The sequence below is a fragment of the Rattus norvegicus genome, chromosome 2 (assembly GCF_036323735.1).
Source record: "Rattus norvegicus strain BN/NHsdMcwi chromosome 2, GRCr8, whole genome shotgun sequence".
Taxonomy (NCBI): domain Eukaryota; kingdom Metazoa; phylum Chordata; class Mammalia; order Rodentia; family Muridae; genus Rattus; species Rattus norvegicus.
The window spans coordinates 174,239,454-174,259,347 of NC_086020.1; the positions used below are offsets into that span (position 1 = coordinate 174,239,454).

The window sequence follows — 19,894 nt, forward strand, 5'->3', positions numbered from 1 at the left end:
AATATTGCCAATTGTTTTGTAAACAAAGCTTGGACACAGTTTGCTTTAAACTTAGACTTTTAGGAAAATATTGAATATACAAGTAAGTCACTCAAAACCTGAGCCTCAAAAATTCCCTGGGAGCCACACATTTTTCCAGTATAGGAATTTTGATTTATATTTAGGAGATTCTCGGTTTTATTTTTCTTGTGGGAAAAAAATTCAACTTGTTTAGCTTGAAGTTTCAGTCATCCACAGATGGCTTTTTATCTTTATTGTCTGTGACTGTTTTTTTCACTATTGCTATTATTATTATATTATTGTTTCTTGAGGAAAATTTGAAAAAACACATAGTTTCTGTATGTGAAAATTACATGGTTTTTATTGCAATGAATTTAAGAAACTAGGCATTTGAAAGCTTTTATTTGGCACTCTACCTCCAACCTCGTGCTACCATGCAAAATGAAAACAAAGCCGGAGGCTGATTACCGTGTTTGATGACCGTAAACCTCTCAACGTAGCATAAAATTAATTGGAGTGCATTTGTTAAGAGGTCTATAGTGGGAATGGGGTTAAGGAGGATACTGTTGTTCTGGTATTTTCCTTTACATATACTTACCCATCTCCTGTTTTACTTTACCCCTATTCTTATGACTAACGATATGTTCTCACAGTAATAGAGGTGAAAGGGAGTTTAATTATATAATCTCGACAATGGCAATGGGATTAAGAAGTAATCCACACTAATAAAGTGGTGTGGGTTAGAAATGAAGTGGAAATTGTCAGGGGTCTTCTGTAGAACCTAGGCTGCCTCAGCTTCTGCAGCTGTCTGCTTACCCTGTAATTGAATGTCTGAGAATGATTGAAAAAATGTTATTTCTTCTCAGGATTACATGCTAATGTACAGAGGGCAAGAGGAGACAGCAAAAGAACACATAGCTGCCTATTTCATCCATTTACAGGGATGAGCTTTGGGAAATCACGGCTGTTCTGAAGCTATCTGCTCCCCATCTGCAAACACAATGCATTTGTACATTGGGGATAGAGGGCAAAACCTGCTCTGATCTCTGCAGAGCATCCCTTCTATTGTCCGACTGGCACACATTAAGATTGATGTGAGATTAAGGACCAGCACACTTCAAACAATCGATGGAAGTGTCAATTCATCTGAATTTTGAAACACTTATTCATCCATTGATTACCTGAATAGGTGCACCGTGTTTATAGCCACTGTATTAATTCAGAATTACAAACGCCACTCTTCTCTCTGGCTGGTTTTTTTTTTTTTTTAAATATAGGATTTGTACAATAAGGAATTGTAGAATTTCAAATTCATTCTGAATCCATCTCTAAGTATATATGTGTTATATAATTATTTCCATCCCTTATCTTAGGGTGAGCTCTTACGCACGGTAAGCTGGTCTGTCTATAGTGCATCTATTGTTTTCACTAGCAGTCTGATTTGTCTCTTTGATAAGCCCTTTGGAGATTTGATTATTCCAATAAAAATTCATTCACTTGGAAACCCACCCTCCAGCTGTTTACTCCCAGAGTCCCTGAACTACACTGATATTAGATTTGGAGGCACTGAGCAACATTTAGCAGTGGAAAGAATACTTCAAGAAGAAATATTTTTACCAGTCTTGTATAGGAGAAGTTACCATAGAAGAGATTTTGTATAAAACTGGTGAAGAATTTTTATCACAGAAGATGGTTTATCTGGATTTCCAGACACTTCCCGCAAAGCTAGTCTTTTCTGTGTTCATGTCTCAGCCAAGCTCTAAAGTCACCTCTGGCCTTGGAAGCCTATGGAGGCCTCCTTGCTCCTGGTTGTTATTCCGAGTTGTTGGTAGCCTGAGGCTGGCTTTCTAAATGGAACGTGGATGTACTTATTGAGGCAGTGCCTCCTTCTTACCTAGAGATTAGACCAACATTTTACACAGTCTCTGTAAGATAATTGTGTCTTAGCTTACTGTGATCGTTAGCTGCCTGTTATAAATCTTATGGTATGAGAACCCCAAGTTTACATCTTCAGAGATGGATTTTGCTTGGACAGAACAGAGAAGCATAGAGGTCAGTGATGTACTTAGAAGCACGAATTTTCAAAATTAAATGCTATTTTTGGTCAAATTTGAGTTTTAAAAAATTTGATGTAACTTACATGACTTATCTTTTTCTCCTGGCAGGTCCTGTTAGCCTAAGCACACCAGCTCAGCTGGTGGCCCCCTCTGTTGTTGTAAAAGGCACTCTCTCTGTCACCTCCTCTGAACTGTATTTTGAGGTGGATGAAGAGGATCCCAACTTCAAGAAAATTGACCCAAAGGTGAGAAGACGGGGAGGGAAGAGGTTATTTATTTTGTTATTATGGGATAGTGTGTCCTACAATTTAAGATTGGAATTGGTAAAAATCTCGTGAGCTTAGTTTAAAGCTCTCCAAGAACTGCCTCTGCTTACTAAAAGGCAGTTACCAGTTTTACCTTAAGACTCTTTTACCATCTTGTTAGATTACTGACGTTCATTTAAATTCAAAAACAATTTCCACTTAATTGCATTTATCATTAGTTCTTCGGGGGAAGAGACCTCAGGGAACATTGTCTATAAATATATTCTGCCTGAAAGGGTCCAAGGCGAATTAAGCAACAAAAATTCAGTGAGCTTGAGAGTAGAATTGTTAGGTTTAGCCCTTATATTTTCTGGATATAACACCAATATATCCTTATCCTTGCTTTGTCCCCATGGCTTACTATTTGGTGCACCCAGCTTACTCTGCCAGAGTGTGATCCTCTGTTTCCCATTACCTGTGGTAGCTTTTACAAGGCACTGTATAATTTCCTATTCTTAAATGAAAATGTAATTTCCCCTCTCAAAGGTATTTTGATTACTTTTCAGACCACAGCAATTTTACTTTGCCTAGAAACATTTCTGTTTTTTAACACAGTCATAAAGCCAAAATAATGTTGATTTTATGAACGTAAGTGGTATAATTTGTTCTAGAGGAAGCAGTTTATTGAAAAATAATCAAGTAAGTGTCCTGTAGAAAGAGTAGTGGTTTAAAATGGAATAATTAATTTTACTGGCGCATATATATATATATATATATATATTGTTTGTGTATATAGTATGCACATATTCTATTTACTGGTAGTCTTTTTGGTTTTGGAATCATGTGGAATTATGAAATCTTCATAATTTGGAAGTACTTCTAAAAAACTTTTGAGAAGAAATATTATAATTTTGTTGAGCTTTACAGAGAAATCATTTCTTGTCTTAGACATGCTTGCTTTAAGTACTTTGTTTCCATATCACCGTCTGTATTCAGGGAGAACTGCTGAACCACATAAAAAGAAAGCCATGAGAGAACTGCATGTTTGCAGTTAGATGAACCAGTGAATCCAGTACAGAGAAAACTTGAATTCTGAAATTTTATCACCTAGAAATGTTTTGTACTATGTCTCATGGCTTCAGTGTCTGAAAATATGTTATAAATTCATTATGAAAGGCTACCAAAATTACTTAAACTCTTTGATTCCTGAGGCTTCAGAACTTCAGAGAGACTGAGACTTCGTTCAGAATAGTTTACTATACTTTTGGGACAGACGTAGTTTAAAGTCCAAAATCTGATCAATGGTGTTTAAGAACTTTTTTTCAAAATTAAGATCTTTGTTAGTCTCTGAGAACAGGTTCTTTGAAGTGACTTGTTCTTTTATAGGAAACTGTAGCTTTCAAGTTTTCCTCATCTCTCTGTAGCATAATTAAATTAGCTTTCTTTCCCTGTTGCTTATAAAACATACGACATTTTACCTTAATCATGAAATTTGTCTTGTACTTTGACCTACCTAGTTCTCCAGATATTAACATATTTGAAATTAACTTCAGCAAATTATTGATAGAATCTCTGATTTAATATCGACATTAATGCTAGAGATATTTTTTATTGTGAATACCAACTTTTCTTACAACATTTTTTAACATTAAAAACCTTTTTAAAACTTGCATTAAATAAGGATGGGAAGATATCAAATTGGGAATTTTTTTCTTGTCGATACTTAATAACTTTTTTGTAAACTAGTTGGAAAAAGTGCTGTTTCACGGTAGAAATACTTTTTTGAGTGAATTAGTCATTTTCTAAGAAAGCATTTTAACCTTTTAAACCAAATGCTGTGCCTTAAATGATTTGTGTACACTTCTGAGTAGCTGTTGCTTTATATTTCCAAATATATTCCTTTGAAAATGTCCTTAAAATTCATACCTTTTTCTTAAGAGGATAAATTGTTTTATTATTTAAAATAATTAGTGAGTGCACCGAATTAATGAGTTTGTTTTTATTTTTCCAAGAAGACACACACACACACACACACACACACACACACACACACACACACTATGTATATTGAAAGGTCAGAGGTATTTTCAGAGTAGGTAGCACCTAAGCTTATATTTTTGACACAGACTTACTTTTCCCAGGGCAGCCTAGAGCTTCTGTCAAGTGACCGGGTGCTTCAGAGCCTGAGGAGCTTCCTATGGCTCAGTAATCTTAGTCCTCCTGCTATTAGCACCACATGCCCTCCCCCACCCAGACTTCTCATCAGTGAACTGCTTTTTCTTCTATGTCTTACTTATAGATTAAAAAAACATTAAAAAAGATTAATTTAAAGAATAAAATTTAAATATTGGTAGTGGTGTTCCTTTGCCTCACATGATCCAATCTTTCCCTTTGGGCAGGAAGCAAACAGACCAGTTGATTTAGGATAGTTTCAGTTTTACCAATTATTTTTTATTCCAAACAGTTACTTTATTGTATATAAAAGAAATTTTATCAGAGTGAAACATTGAAATGAGTCTATGAGATTGTTACCTGAGAAAGCAGAATATGGAAGGTATTTTCCTATTTATAAATTTTTAGAGTAATTATTTAGGTCATAAATTAGTTCTAAGACCTTTATTTATGTATGTGTAGATTCAAAATAATTTTTGATATTTTATTAAAGTAATCATGTTTATTGCACTCATAACTAAATCATTAAAAAAGTAGTTATAAATCTGAATTGCTCCTATTGCCATTTGCTAGAGGAGAGAAATATTGCAGTGACTATTTTATTATTTTTGGTATCGTTTATTTACTTGCTAATTTATTATTATTAGTTGAAACTTAAAAAGAACAAAGAGTTGAAGAAAGAACATGAAATGACTTCATTCTTTGAAAACATTTTTTAACTAGATTTTTAAGACCTACAGCATTAAAAAATATCCTGATATAATGTGGAAAAGCTTTTAAAAGGCTTTTTTGTTAAATTATTTTAAATTTTAGGATTAACAATATATTGTTTCACACTGTTTTCTTTTTTCAAATATTGCTGTTAAAATCTACAGAACAAATATATGTTATATTGAGTAAAATCCTTCTTTTACTTTTTTACTGAGAATTTTAGGAGCAATTTATTTATTTAATTCTCCAGAATTTGCTGTATTTTAAACTTTGCAAATCAGAGTTCAAATGGAAGCTTCCTGCATTTAGTTCAAGTTCACATCTTGTAAGTTAGAAAGTGATCTCATCTGCCTTCATTCAAGAACAGTCCGCAAGCAACCAATTACAATGTAAAGTAATATTTTTATTACTGGTTTACTGGTTTCAACAAGACATTTTTAGGGCGGGGGTTAGAGGTGCAAAAGGAGGAGGCAGGGGCACATTGACATTGGCACTGAGACACATTTCACATCAGTAAAACTGTGTAAAAAGAAATTTCACATATAGTTAAATAATTATTTTCACTTGGTGACAATCATTCAAGCAACCCAAAACAAGGAGGGGCGGGTGTAAAGAAAGGAAAAGAGGGGAAGCTACTATACATTGATTTGAAAAATGTACCTTGGGTTTCATTTTGTGTTGGCAAAGCCGGATTGCTTCTTTTGTGCGATCTTTTAAATTCACATTGTTTGGAAGGAAAACGATCATTTTTGTGCAAGAATGTGAATTTTTTTTTTTTTGGTTGGTTTGCCCTCTTTTGTTTGCTTCTTAATTAGGATGTCTTCTGCCTACTCCTGTTCTTTCAGGTGACTTACATAAAAGTTTGTCTTTCGAGTTTTTGCTGTTGTTGAGTGTTCTGAGAGAGCATGCCCATTTGTGTTGCTTTCCACGCAGTCGGCAGCACTCTATAGTTTGTCCAAGCTTTTGGGATTGGTGAGGATTTCCCTGGCCAATCTCCAGGTCTGCTTGGCAGCGCTCTCCAGGGCCGAGTGGGGCTTGCCCTGGAAGAGGTCGAGGTTGGGCAAAAAGTAGTGAGGGCAGCGGCGGCATTGCAGGCAAGAGATGAGCTGTAGCAGGATGCCGTTCAGACGGTCGCCCAGGCAAGCCTCGTCCCAGTCCGTTTCCCTCGGGTGTTTCTCGCACTCGTACAGCAGCAGCGTCTTCATGTGGTAGTTATTGAGCGGCTGGCCCGGCAGCTCCAGGTGGCGGTCCCGCAGCGTCTTCAGCACGGAGAGGCACTTGTTTCTACAGCCGCCCATCAGCAAGCGGTTCTCAGCCTCACCGAACTGCAGCACCCAGGCGTCGCTTTCTGCGGAGCTCTGCTTGCCAGTCAGCGAGTAGCACTCCTTGGAGAGCAAGTTGAACCCTTCGGCCTTGACCTCCGCCACCCGATTGGGGCCGGGCCAGGGGATGTGGGGCATAGGCCACTGTGCCGCGCTGCGAGGCCAGATCCCGGTGCACTTGAACGCTGGGGTGATTTGCACCACGTAGCGCTCCCTGATGCGCAACTTGACCTCGCTAGTGTCGGCGATCATCTTGACCACGTCCCGGTAGCTGCACTTGTCCACCGCCTGGGCTACCAATGTCTGGAAACGCGAGCGGATCTTGCGTGCAGAGAGGTAACCAGACGCTGTGATGAACTCGACCCAAAGAGACATGCTCCGCTTCCGCCCATCGCTTAGTTTGAGCACTGCGCAGCCGGGCAGAGATCCGTCGTCCACGAAGTTGAAGACTCCCATTTGGTTGAGGTAGAGTACCACCTCGAACTCGGTGGGAGAGATGACTTCCAGCCCTTCGTAGCGGGCGTCAATCTCGCTCAGAGAGCTGATGAAGCGCGGCTCCTGCACTTCCACTTCCTTCAGCACATCCGACACTACCTTGCAGACTTCTCGGATGGTCTTGGCGATCGCAGCCTTGCGCGCCTGGCAGCGCTCGGTGTAGTATTTATTGAGCTGGTAAACCAGCTTGGCCTGAGCGGCGATCATGTTGGGGCACAGGTCCGGGCTGTACACCGGCGTCTCGCAATACGTTGAGGGATCCAAGGCTCACGCACTGGTGGTGGCCCTGCGGCTGTTGAAAGGTGTGTGCGTTCCCCCCCGAAGCCCCAATTTCACTCTTGTTTTTTACCTGGGCTGACCGGCAGATGATATAGCCGGCTGGCCTTTTTGCCCCTCTTTGGAATTTTTTTCTTTCGTCCGCAGAAAATTAGAAAGAATAATATTGGGGGGGGGGGAGTACCTGCAGAAATGAAGACGAGCCTCTCCTTGTGCGGGGAAGATGGATGAAATTGTGAGAGAAAGAAAAAAAATTAGGTTACCAAGAGGCTAGGCTTAGATGTCCGCAGCAGCCACGATTGCCCAGATTATCTGGAAATGAAGTCTTATAAGTGCCAAAGTAAATTTAAAAATAAGAACAAAACATTCAGTGGTTCATTCTGAAACTTCTCCCTCGAAGATTGGACGTCTTCACTCAGCGTAGGTGATGCCTTCCTTACCCTCCCCCAAAAGGAAAGTGAAGGATGTAATTAATGCCCGAGAGCAGCGAAGTAGAGCTCAGGCCGCAGCACACTCTGAGGTTTGCAGACGCCCCGCGGTCTCAGCGTGCTGGTCTCCTCTCTTCTTAGGGGGTTGTGTCGTAGCAGTTTTCCTGGCTTCCTACTGGAGGCGTTGTTTGGATTGGGTTGGTTTGTTTGTGGGGGGTTCTTCCTGCCTTTCTCTAGGTGCAAACTGCTGCAAGTTGTTTGATATTCTTTTCTGCCTCGTTATTTATACTTTTGGCCCTAGCAAAATCTATTTTAGTGTGACTAAGTCCTTGCTTACGTTGTATCTGGTGTGCAGTTCTAAGGAGTCCGTTTTTCCTCTGGTCTGGGTTTTCCTCTCCTCTGGGTTTCGTGTGCAGTCTCTACTTCACCCTCCTATCCTCCGATACCTGCCCCCCCCCCCCACCTCTCTCTCTCTCTCTCTCTCTCTCTCTCTCTCTCTCTCTCTCTTTCTCAGTTTATGAATGGTTCTGGACCATCGTTAGGGGGTGGAGCTTCAGTTCCTACAATCCCTATGCAAGCTGTCAGTGCTTTAGCCAATCCGAGAGAGAGAGAGAGAGAGAGAGAGAGAGAGAGAGAGAGAGAGAGAGAGGGAAACAGGCTTGGAACCACAGCAGCCACCACACTGCACTTGATAAAGGGGAAGGGTGGGGGTAAGAAAATAGGACAAGACAGAAGTCAAATGCTTTCACTCGTTTAATAGTCCCATCTTCTTTTTATCCTCTTTTCTTACCAGTTGCAATGAAGAGGAGGAGAGTCTTTACAGGAGGGATTCTTCTCTGGGTATGGCTGAATCAATGCCTGGAAAGTAGTTGTGGTTTCAGCGAGTTCACTTTTGTTTTTAATTCTCTGAACAGTCTGCAGAAGGTGCAGACTCTAACAAACTGTCTTGGCTTGAAGGCAAATGAGAGCAGGAAGGGGAACTTGGAAAAGGACTTAAGTTTTGTAGGGTTTTGGTCTCTCCCCCCCCCCCCCTTCAGTACAGCCTTCCTTCTCCTTTCCCTTCCATCCCGTTGTTGCCAGGAGCTGGAGCAATTGCTGTGCATGTGTAAAGGACGGTATAGGACGACCGTCTATAACCATAAATCTCTTGTTAGTAATTTCCATATGCTGTTAAACATACAGAACGGGGCAAAAACTAGTCCAGATATGTTGTTTGATCCTTACTTCATACTTAAGATTTAGATATCTTTGTGTCATTATTTTACTGTTACAAGAACTAACCAATGACTAGAGAGAAAATATGAGAGTTTTGAGAAACAATGTAAATGTATATTAGCATACTCCTTTTGGTTACACGTGTTAATTAAAATAAGCTACCAGAATAGTTAAGACTTAAAATGAATGAAAGAAAAAATGAACCTGAATTAAGTTTTCTTAATTTTTTAATACTGTGACTTTAATTGTGAACATATTCTTGGGCAGTACTAATTTAGAATATTTTTATTTTCATAATTGATTCTTGCTTTCAAAGGAGTTGACTGGGACAAAAATCTATAACTTTCCTGTTATTGATTACCCAGATGGCCTTCCTCCTCTCCTGCATCCCACTGAAACTCGCTCACTCTTGTTCCTTAGGATATGTATTTCCTTAACAAGCTGTGTGCGTGTTGCCTTGTAGGACTTTTGGAAAAACAAGGGCTGCTGCAAGGTGATTGACTTGCTACTGGGAGTTTATCTCAGAATTTAAGATGTCAGGCTTCTCAGTCGTTTTAATACACTCAGGTAGTTAAGGGCTATTTTTAGTTTGATTTGGCAGGTAATATTTAAGCCATAGGTTATGCATGGGGGAAATAAAATCTTTAGCCCGATTTGCAAAAAATTCTAGGTATATCTTTTGTAAAACCCTGTAAGAAAGCTTGACTTGCATTTTTGAAACCTACCAGATCCTGAATTCAGTTGCTCCCGGGAAAGCTAATGTTTCTTTCTACTTGGCGTGAGACGCATGGATCCCTACCCCTTCCGTCGTCGTTCTTAGTCTTTGATTGTCCACAGGGCTGGAGAGTTGACCCGCCCCCACCTTTATGCTAAAGCTCCTTTCTTTTTTCTTTTCTTTTCTTTCCTTTTTTTTTTTTTTTTTAAATCAAGTGGGGTTTATCGCTTAGGGGCTGTTCTAAGTAGCGAGGAGTTGGGAAGAATCTTGCAAACTAAGCATCTTTGAGCCTCCGGGACAGTAGTTTCATGGGCGTTCCTAGGAGTGAAGGCGCTACTAGGCTGCTAGCTGCAACCGGCGGGAAACTGCTGGTCAGGAAGGCTTTGGTGCTGCAGGACCCAGACCATGCCAAGAAGCCCGGTAACTAGCGCATTCTATAGTCCCTGTCTTGGAGGTGTTACAGGCTAGAGGGGTGCACTCCCATGGAGTATGGGACCTTAGGGAAAAGAAGCTTGGAACAAATCCCACAGGCAGTTCTGAGGGGGTACTGGTGGCAAGGCCCAGGTGCAGAGTTGCTCCACATCCTCCAGGGGCCAGGTCTGCAGCATGCATGTGGCCAGAGATGCCTGTGGGAGCCCTTGTGATGCTGGCTGTCCCAGCTCTGCCTGCCACCAGTGATGCCACCAGAGATGCCTGTGGGAGCCCTTGTGATGCTGGCTGTCCCAGCTCTGCCTGCCACACAAGCTGTCTCCAAGCTTCAGGACATGCACGCCTACTGCATTCACCTCTGCCAGCCTGAGCAAGTTTCCTCACACCCTTGTCCACTGTTTCTCCACTCTTCCTAGAGGCAAGGATGATAAAACGTTACAAATGTTTTGATTTAAAAACAATTCATTACCAATTTACCCTGTCTAAGGTAGATGCTCTAGTAAATAATAAATCAGTTAAACAAAGGCGACTTTAATTTATTGCTGTGGTGCTAATTAGAAACATCATTCGAGCAATAAACTTAAACACTTCCAGCAAACACTGCACCCCTCCCCCTTACATCTCTCCACTGCCTTGGCTGAGAGCAGCTTCTGCTGTTTGCGGCTCCTATCCCTACTTGAATAATTGAAGGGGGAAACGGTATCTGAGGAGGCTATAATTGAAGAGCCCCTGTCACCTCTGCTTTTTATGTATGTTGGTGTAGAAGTCCATCAGCAGCTCCTTGATGGTGTGTTAAAACGAAGTGGCAGCTCCTTCTGCAGGAGATGCGGTGTTCTATTAAGGAGACTGAGAGAGAAAGAAACTCTAGAGGCTAAAAGCCACTTCAAGTCTTCAGACCGATTGATCTGTATTCTCTTGTTATAATCCGTCTCATCATACTTGAGTTAATGAGGCAAAGGAGGGGGAGTGAAATCTGATGGTCCCTGACAAATTCATTAGGGAGACTGCAGGACATTTTATTTGACTGTTAAACATCTTGTTTGTTTGGTTTAGGCAGTGCCAATACAGCATGCTTCTGCCCAGAACTGTGGTGTTGGGCTGGCTGGCTGCAAGACATTCCTGGAAGGAAGGAGGGCATGCAGGGTGGTCCCCCCCCCTTGGATTATGGGTAATGCAGAACCTTCAGACATCTCTGGGCCTAACATTTCTATCATTACAATCGGGACATCTAGAAATGTATTGAGGTGGGCATGTTTTTAGTAACTATAAACTATAATATGTGCATGTTTAAAACACTAGTCTGTGTTTCTTTAAAAATTGAGTCGGGTTAAAGCAATTACTCCACTAGCTTTTGAGATATGTGGATATTTCAGGTCCAGAAAGCAGTCAGAAGCATGTTACTCCTTATTACATCTTACATTTACTGATCATAATTAAATAAACATAGGGAAGTATACCCTTCTTCATCAAAACCAATGTGAGCTCTAATTTGGAAATTAAAAAGTTACCTACTTATACAAACTACTTGAAAAAAATGTTAACTGTATTTAAACCTGAGGGATTTTTTTTTTTTTTTGGTTCTTTTTTTCGGAGCTGGGGACCGAACCCAGGGCCTTGCGCTTCCTAGGCAAGCGCTCTACCACTGAGCTAAATCCCCAACCCCCTGAGGGATTTTTTTACAGTTAAAATTAGTGTCAGGACTTGAGTATGGAGAGGAGTGCTGTGATCAGGTTGGTGAGCCAGGCGACCGAGTACCTCAACAGAAAATTCTTCCAGTTGGGAATAATAGGCAATTAGGCTAGAGAATTAACCTTATAGTATTTTATCTGAAACAATTTTGGGCTTGGACTTTTTTTCAAAGCTTTCTTGAAATGTAGCAAATAACCCATTTATGAAACTTCCATAGAGAATTCAGTTATATTTTCTGTTAGCATTGACTTAGCCTTAGCTTAAGTGCTTTGAGAAAGAAGCCTGCATTCCATTTAGGAGAAAACAGTCTGGGAGAAAAGAGCAAGCTAATGCCCTTTTGAGTGTCATTTTCATACATCCCTGCATGGCTGAGGAAGCTGTTGATACAGGGCAACTGTGGACCTGGGAGACTGCTGTAACAGTTCAGCCAGAGCTAAGGAGGCTGAAGTCAGGGCTTCTGTGTGTCTGACAGTTACAATCCTGTTTACATTTGCACTGAGCACAGAATCCTTAAACTGTTTTATTCTGTGGTGATCTTTTCTTAAAGATATGTTTATGAGATTAAACTTCAGGGCATTTTTTTTTTACTTTATCAGATTAGTGAGACTTAAAAGGTATGTATTTTATGGTGTATAGAAATATTATACAGTAGTCTGACAGTCTTTACAAGGAGTACACAGGCTTTAAATGATATGATCTCCATTTCCTGAAAGCATTTTAGAAACATTCAGGAAATAATTAAGTTATTTTCTTTTTAAGAAGTCTCTGAAGTACTTACACTTTTCAGAATGCAAAGTACTGTTTTCACCTGTGTATTATTCTTAGTTTCTGGTGTAATTTGAACAATCTATTTATACAGTGACTCAATTTTAGTCTTTATATGTTGAATTAATTGATATAATTACAAAAATACTTGATTTTTGGAAAACAAATTTACAATATTGTGGTCAAAATATAATTTCAGAAATGAAAATTCTTCTCTGATTTTAAAAGTTACCAGTAAAAGCTGGAGAGGAAGTAGATTACTCAAGACTTGGTTTGATGGAATTTTGAAGAAATTAAGTATGTTCAAGAGAGCTAACAATTTTACTATTTTTTGGTCTTCCTTATTACTGTTATATGTCATTCTCTGTCAACTGAAGTGATTTTCCAAAACTCTCAAGTTTTCTTCAGAATGTTTGTAAGGTAGTGATAATTACTACTCTGGAATTAATTTGTAATACCCAGTTATTGAATACTTGCTTTGAGTGCTTCATTTTTATTGTTTATTAATTATTTTAAATGGCCAAGCTTCATTGTTTTACAAAATAGCTTCAGACAACAGAAGATCCTGGCATCTCTCGATTGGTAGGTAACCCAGGGGTATTGTTTGTATTTAAACAGTGTCAACTGAAGGTAGTGCTCTGTCAGGTGAAGTTACAGCTTAGCCTTTTCACAGCAAACCTGTGGAAGGTACTGAAACACAGCAGTTTTATGTACTTTTTATGGGTATTGTTTGGTGGACATACTGAGTTTTAAATATACCGTCCATTATACTGCTTACATTAGTGTGATATTTTCTCAGATTAGACTAGTCTATTAATAATCCTGGCATCATTTAGTAAGATGAGAAGGTTGAAAATATAATACGTTTTCTCCCAAGTTGAGGAATAGCTATGCAATTGTGTGCCATATTAAACGATACATAATTTAATTTCACTGAGATACACTGTACTAAAGTAGGAAACTTCTGCTTGGCAAATGGAAACGGCCTTTGCCTCACTGAGGTAAAACCATTGTACAAGAGCTTGGAGTAAAGTATGAACACAGAAGCAAACTTGGCAAGATTTGAATTTAATGCATTGCCATCTATGTTTTTTAACATTAGAAATCATTTAGCTTCCTCTCATTGTAAAGGTACACTTCTTTTTAGTTATTTATTTTCTTTCTTCCCGTATATTAGCATCTATTCTGAAAAGTTGAATACCTTTCTTTCTGTTACTACCTGTTTCTTTCCTTGTTTAAACAAAAATTTGAACCAATTAGAACTGTACTGCGCATAAAATATTAAACTTTACATGCCAAATATCTTTGGCTTTAAACCTTTGGCTTTTACGATCATCTCAAAGGAAAGAAGTCAAGTCGTAGGTCCAAGTCTGAGAGTTGCTAAAGCTGAGCATATAATATATAGATTGCTTTCTGGACAGCAGTGTCATTTCAGAAGATAACGGACAACCCAGGATTAGTCCATACTAAATTTAATAACAAAGAAAACAAAAAGTTGATTTTATGGCTTAAAGGTGTGATATGTTTATGAAAATGCTACAGTTTAAGTGCATTGTATATGGCATATGTCCTGGAGTCTTGATGCTATTCCTACATTCCTGCTGCCCATTATTGCTTAGTATCAGATGTTAGTGGAAGATATGAATGAGTTAAGTGATGAAGACTTCGCATTACTGAAGTATACTTAGTTCAATACATACAGCTTTAAAGTTTGCTCTGCATTTCTCTTAGGTCAGATGTAATATTTTTGAGGACCTACATTTGATAGCACTAGATAAGCAAATCATATTAGTATGTTTTTTATTATGTTAGGAAATCTAGCCAGTTTATATAGCTTATACTGGTCAGTGGTCTTATAGGATTCCTTCTGTCCTTGTTAGCAGTAGTCTTTTACTAATATTCCCCAAGATAACAGAACATTTTTAGTGAATGTGCAATGCATTAATTAAAATGTTAAAATCTAATCTTCCTTTAGATATTTTAGGTTAGAGTAAAAGTGATAGCGCAGAGACTGGTTTCTCTGATTTCTTACAGTAGCTAAGCAACGAGAGAAGGTCGTGAGACATGTGTGTTGTAGAAATGAAATAATGCTTGATGGTCTAGGGAAGGGAAACATTTTCCTACAGCCATCTGAATGCAGCAGGGACACAAAACCGCTGCTGTGGCCCATGGGTATCCGATTCTGCCTGTCTGTTTCTTCTCTGAGTTCTCCCTTTCTATCCTCTCGTGTTATCTTTGGATCCTAAAGACTCATTCTCTTATTCTCCTAAAAGTTAGTGGTTTAAATCAGTGTAGATAAAGTGGAGAATCTTTGATCTGTGGCTCCGACTGCTTCTCGGTGATTTGCTTGCTGGGGGCAGACACTGTCCATGCCCTTTCACTTTGCTATCAGCTAGGTGCACACAGAGGACCCGCAAGGCCACCAGATGCATAGTTAATCACCAGTGAGGTCAGGAGGGTCCCAGCAGACTCAACAGCTCCTCCAGCCCTCACATTTATTTGTGTATAGTAACTTTTTGTTACATGCTCTAAAATTTTTCAGCATTTTCCGAAATCTATCCAAAACTTTTTGTAAATATTAATGATCAATACAAAGAGATATTTTTAAGTGTGTGGTTGTTGCTGTCACATAGCCTATTGCATCCATACAATAAAGGGATGCTCTGTGAGTGCTAGCAGCGAAGATCAGCTTCAGGAGCAAAAGCTGTCTGGGTGACCCCTCTAGTCACAGTCTCTACCCATTTCCTAAAAGTCTGTTTGTAAGATGGGGTCTCACTGCTTACCTCAGACTTGCCTCAGACTTTCCCCCTGCCTCAGCCTCCCATGTACTGGGAATGCAAATATGCAGACCACAGTAAGCTATTTCCAGTTTTAAAACGGGAGGTTTGGATTAAGTGATCTCTTGTATCTGTCTGACCTAGCAGCAAATAGTGTAATAGAAGTTCTTGGTGAACTTCGGTGAGTTTACTTTAAGCAGATACTTTCAGTGAAAATTTTGACTTTCAGTACTGTAGTGGCATAGGGTTGTGAAAGTTTTTAAGAGAAAAACCATAGATGATTTTTTTCAGACCACTTTAAAAAACTTTTTAGATTGCAGACAGTTGGGAAAGTCAACAAAGGAGCAGCATGAGAGAGCTTTTAAGGATGCTGTTTGTAAAACCTGGACCATTGCAATGAAGCATGCTGTGTGTTCTTATAAAGATGTGTTTAAAGGTGTGAGCATTGACTGGGAGGGACCTTTTCCTAAGTAACGAAGGAGTTCAGAGTTTAGATGTCTTCATGAAGATGTGTGTTTTGTAAACAGTTTTGAAGCCAAAGGATTTCAAGTTTACCATTAATTTAAAAATATGTCTTCCTAGAGAAATTGCTTCATGAGGCTATGCTTTTTTAAGTTCGTCATTTATTAAAATATGTACCCAAGCTGGGCAGTGATTCTCACACGTGTCCTTAAAGAAGGAAATTTGTATACTTTCCCATGCTCTTCACTTGTTTTCGTCAGAAGATTTGACAGGCTTAAATGTGTTAACATCTTTGATTTTTACAGATGTTCCTAGTTTTCTCTCAAACTGTAAAAGATGCTGTATCAGAGAATCATGGTAGGAAATAAATTCAACACTTCCTCTCACATATGCAATTCCTTGCTTGCCTAAGCATGTGGATAGTTTGGTAGGGTGCAAAGTGATGCAAGAAAAACGATGTTGTTATCTACTTGTCCTCATTTTCAGACATAGCTCAGCAGCCTAATGTTGGCTGATTGTGATTGGCTGTAGTGCTCTCTGATACAACACTTAAGTGGGCATGGCTGAGTAGTTCAGTTTCTTATTAGGTTCATTTGAAGGCCTTCATCAGTGCATTTAGGAGTGCCAGGTGGCCACCAGGAGAGCTGTTGATGGGTACTCTGTGGGTTTGCAAAGTGCAAACCTAAAAGACCAAGAGATGAGAAATACATTGCTGTTTGTGAATTTATGTTTTATCTCGCTTCACTTGAAAATTTATGAGTAGTGTGGCTTAAGGGTGCTGGAGTTGTGTGTTCCAGGGCTTGCCCCCACTGATAACACCCTTGTTGGCGTGAAAGTGCAATGCAAATTATGACAGTTACAACCTTCTGTTTTGTTTAACCTGTCAGTAGATTTCCTGGCTCAGTGCTGAGGGCAATGGTGTGTTCAGCTAGTCCATATTCACCTAAACTTAAAAGGTCAGGTTTCTACAGGCAAGCCTAGTCAAAGCCTAATTGATGAGGAGGGCAGGGAGACAGAATTTACTGTTCTGTTGGCTAGTTTCATATCGTTAGGTTGTCCTGAAAGCATCAGGCAGTCACAGCCCCTTTCATGTAAGTGCTGACCCTAGACAGGAGCTGACAATCAAAGGAGGCAGCCACAGGAACCAGTGCAAGTAGGCTATTGATTTTTCAGTTAGGTCTAAGTAGTTTGTAGTATGGGTAATGGGTGACAGAGGCAGGTATGTCATTATCAATGAGCTCCAGAACAGTAGCGACAACCTTCCCTCATATTTCCTTCAGCACTGACAGTATGCATCCAGAGGCGGTCAATAAATCGCCCAACCCTTAACTGACAAGTGACTGGGAGGTTTAGGTTGAGGAATGGAAGTTACAGAGCTAAACTTCTTTTCTTGAACATGTATAAGATTCAGCAATGTAGGAAGCAGTTATGGGACAGTAACCATTTGAGGTTTACGTTTTGATTTGGATGTTTTTGTGGAACTCTGAAAATTGAAACCTGGTTTTAATGACTTTCAGTATCAGAATCATATTCTTAAAGATAAAAATGACCCAAGTGTTTCTAAGCATAGTCTAAAAAGATAGTTAAGTTAGGTTATATGGTTTTGCTTTTATTTTAGACTAGTACTTTATTCTTTGATGATTGTTCTGCCACCGAATTTAATTATTAAGCATTGTGTTTCCAAATACATTAAAATTCCTAATTTTTTGAAGTTTTCATTGAAGTCCAATTACAAACGAGGTGGGAGAGGGGAGAGTTGAATCATTGTAAATGCAGCTGAGTGCTTGCTATTTAACCTTTAAAATTATTTCCCATAGTAAAACATAAGGATTAGAGGGTCATCTAATTGTTCAAGTTTGATGAGTTATGATTATTTTTAAATTTAGAAAGAAGTGGATTAATTTTTGCTTTTAAAGCATTTCATGTTAGATAGTTACATTTCAGGAAGATACAATTCTTATTCATGTGACCCCAAATATGTAAAACTTTTGTCTAAAGCTTGATTTATTCTAATTTTGATGTATTTAAACCAATCTGTTTTGTTTCAATACATAAGCAATATAAAAGAATATAATATTTATAGCTAGGAGCTGGGCTTGTTCCAGGATCTTTGTAAATTATCACATGTTTACATTTCTACAAACTTTAAACAAACTGAAATAAGACAGAAAAGTAAATGTTTTTTTAAACTTTCTTAAATAACTTATCGTTATGATACCTTGTTTAACACTGTGACATTCTACAGACCCCAGTTTAATCTGTAGCATCATCTAGTCCTGGAGTACCCTGCATAGCCACATGAATCACTCCCGTTTGTCCCCAGCAACCATAAATCCCTTTTAAAGGAAACACTAACCAGTAGGCATCACACAGCAAAGGTATTGGTACATAAAAGTATTTTCTTAAGTTGATAGTGACATGTCTGTGCGAGCTTTCTATCCTGGTTTGTCTTTAAGATATAGACAAAATTAACTTGTGAATGATGGTTACCAGAAGTGTTTTAAGAAGCTTTAGGATTATGAACCTAATATTAGAGAAGTCTTATTCAAATCCCTTGAGTTAACCACCTTTTCGGGCTTATAGATTCTTAATGTAAGGTTCCTTTGGAGATCATCACTTTATTTTTCTTTTTTTGGCTGCTGTTTATAAACTATTGACTTAGTATTTTCCTAGCTAAAGTAAAAAATTAAGCCTGAGAGCCTTAGAATTTCTGTATCATTAGATGTAGAACTTCTTACACTACATGTGTAACCTTCTTGAATATATTAGGTTTTTTTTTTTATTTTGGAATGAATAAAAAGCTGCAGAAAGGGAACAAATTAAATTTTCATGGAAGACAGTCCTAACCAGCAGTGACAGTGTAAGAGAGAGATGATTGCCACTTGGTCATTGTGGAGAGGCACTTAGAGTCGGTGTCAGTGGTTCTGTTAATGATGACTAATGTCTTTCTTGGAGCAAGTGCATGCTCAAACACACTGCTGCAGCCTGGAGAGAGAGGGCTTAGCAATAGGCACCATTAAAGCAAAGCCTTCGGTGTCCGAAAACAAAGACTTCTTCATACAAGCAAACTGACCTCTCATTATTAAAGAAAAAAAGTAAACATAATCCTAAGGCATTTACCACAGATTGCAAGCTACTTTATATACGGTGCCAGTGGGTCGTTTTAGGTCATGTATAGATATCTGAATGATAAGATTCCTGATTTTGTCACTGATAGAAATGGGCTGTATACAACCTTGCACAGGGTCACAGACATTAAGAAAGTTTTGAAAAGAAGCAGATTCTTTTCATAGCACATTACTGTATCCTGAACAAATGCTCTACAAAAGGGGAGTGAATGACTCAAAAAAATCTTTTTAGATCTTTTAATCTTAAATATATTGGTTACAAAAGAAGATGACATGTGTTATTTCTTCAGCTGCTCCCCATGTATAAGACCTTTTAGAAGGGCATTTGGAATGCTTGTCATATTATTTCATATACAGCTTATTGGCTGACATGTCTCAAGAACCATGAGAACACAGATGTCATTGCATTCAGACAACACTAATTACTCTGGGATTTTTGCAGCCTCAGTGCCTGCCTGTAACTGTCGGTTATGATTGTTCACGCGTCCTATAGTGGGAACACTTTCACATGAAGATAGTGAGCTGGGCCTTTTAGTCCCCTATTGTTCTCTGAAAGAAATTGGAAGAGGGAAAAGTCCTGACACATCGGTTTCATTCAGTATGCTACATTTGAACTATGTTTTGGCAACATTTTCTTTTCTTGAATGAGCGTGTTACACTTTAGTATGCAATGAAATCTGTTCTCCGTCTGTTCTTTCACCTTTCTGAACAGTCTTTTACATTACTTTGTCTTCAAGCTTCATAGGAAATTTCTTTATGTAGCATGCAGTTTGGGAGAAACACTAATTGTGCTATGAGTCTTGAGAAGTGACAGTGCAACATAATAAATATGTATGATGTGTTCTTCTGGTGTGCAATTTAATGCTTAATAAGAAGCAAAGAATGTTAGTCTTGATTTCGATAAGTGCAATCAGCTTATGCTTTTTAACACAGGTCAGTTCTTTTCTTTGTTTAATTTCTGCTACAACAGTCTGAATTTTATCTGATGATTCATGTTGTTTAGGTGCT

The 19,894-nt window shown here is 38.9% G+C and overlaps 2 protein-coding genes across 6 annotated transcripts in view; one reads left to right on the forward strand and one right to left on the reverse strand.

Moving 5' to 3' along the window:
- Lrba (LPS responsive beige-like anchor protein) overlaps window positions 1–19,894 on the forward strand; it is a 581,207-nt gene that overhangs the window by 320,124 nt on the left and 241,189 nt on the right. For all 5 annotated transcript variants that reach the window (XM_039102651.2, XM_039102649.2, XM_039102652.2 and 2 more), the window contains one exon: window positions 2,166–2,302. In XM_039102651.2, the coding sequence (XP_038958579.1) occupies window positions 2,166–2,302 (137 nt within the window). The remainder of the gene's footprint in view (window positions 1–2,165; window positions 2,303–19,894) is intronic.
- Window positions 5,085–8,167, reverse strand: Mab21l2 (mab-21 like 2). The gene has a single exon (NM_001109391.2). It carries the CDS (start codon window positions 7,207–7,209, stop codon window positions 6,130–6,132), a length of 1,080 nt encoding a protein of 359 aa, NP_001102861.1. The 5' UTR covers window positions 7,210–8,167; the 3' UTR covers window positions 5,085–6,129.

Coding starts and splice junctions, on each gene's coding strand:
- Mab21l2 (NM_001109391.2), bottom strand. CDS start 7,209: ATGATCGCCGCTCAGGCCAAGCTGGTTTACCAGCTCAATAAATACTAC.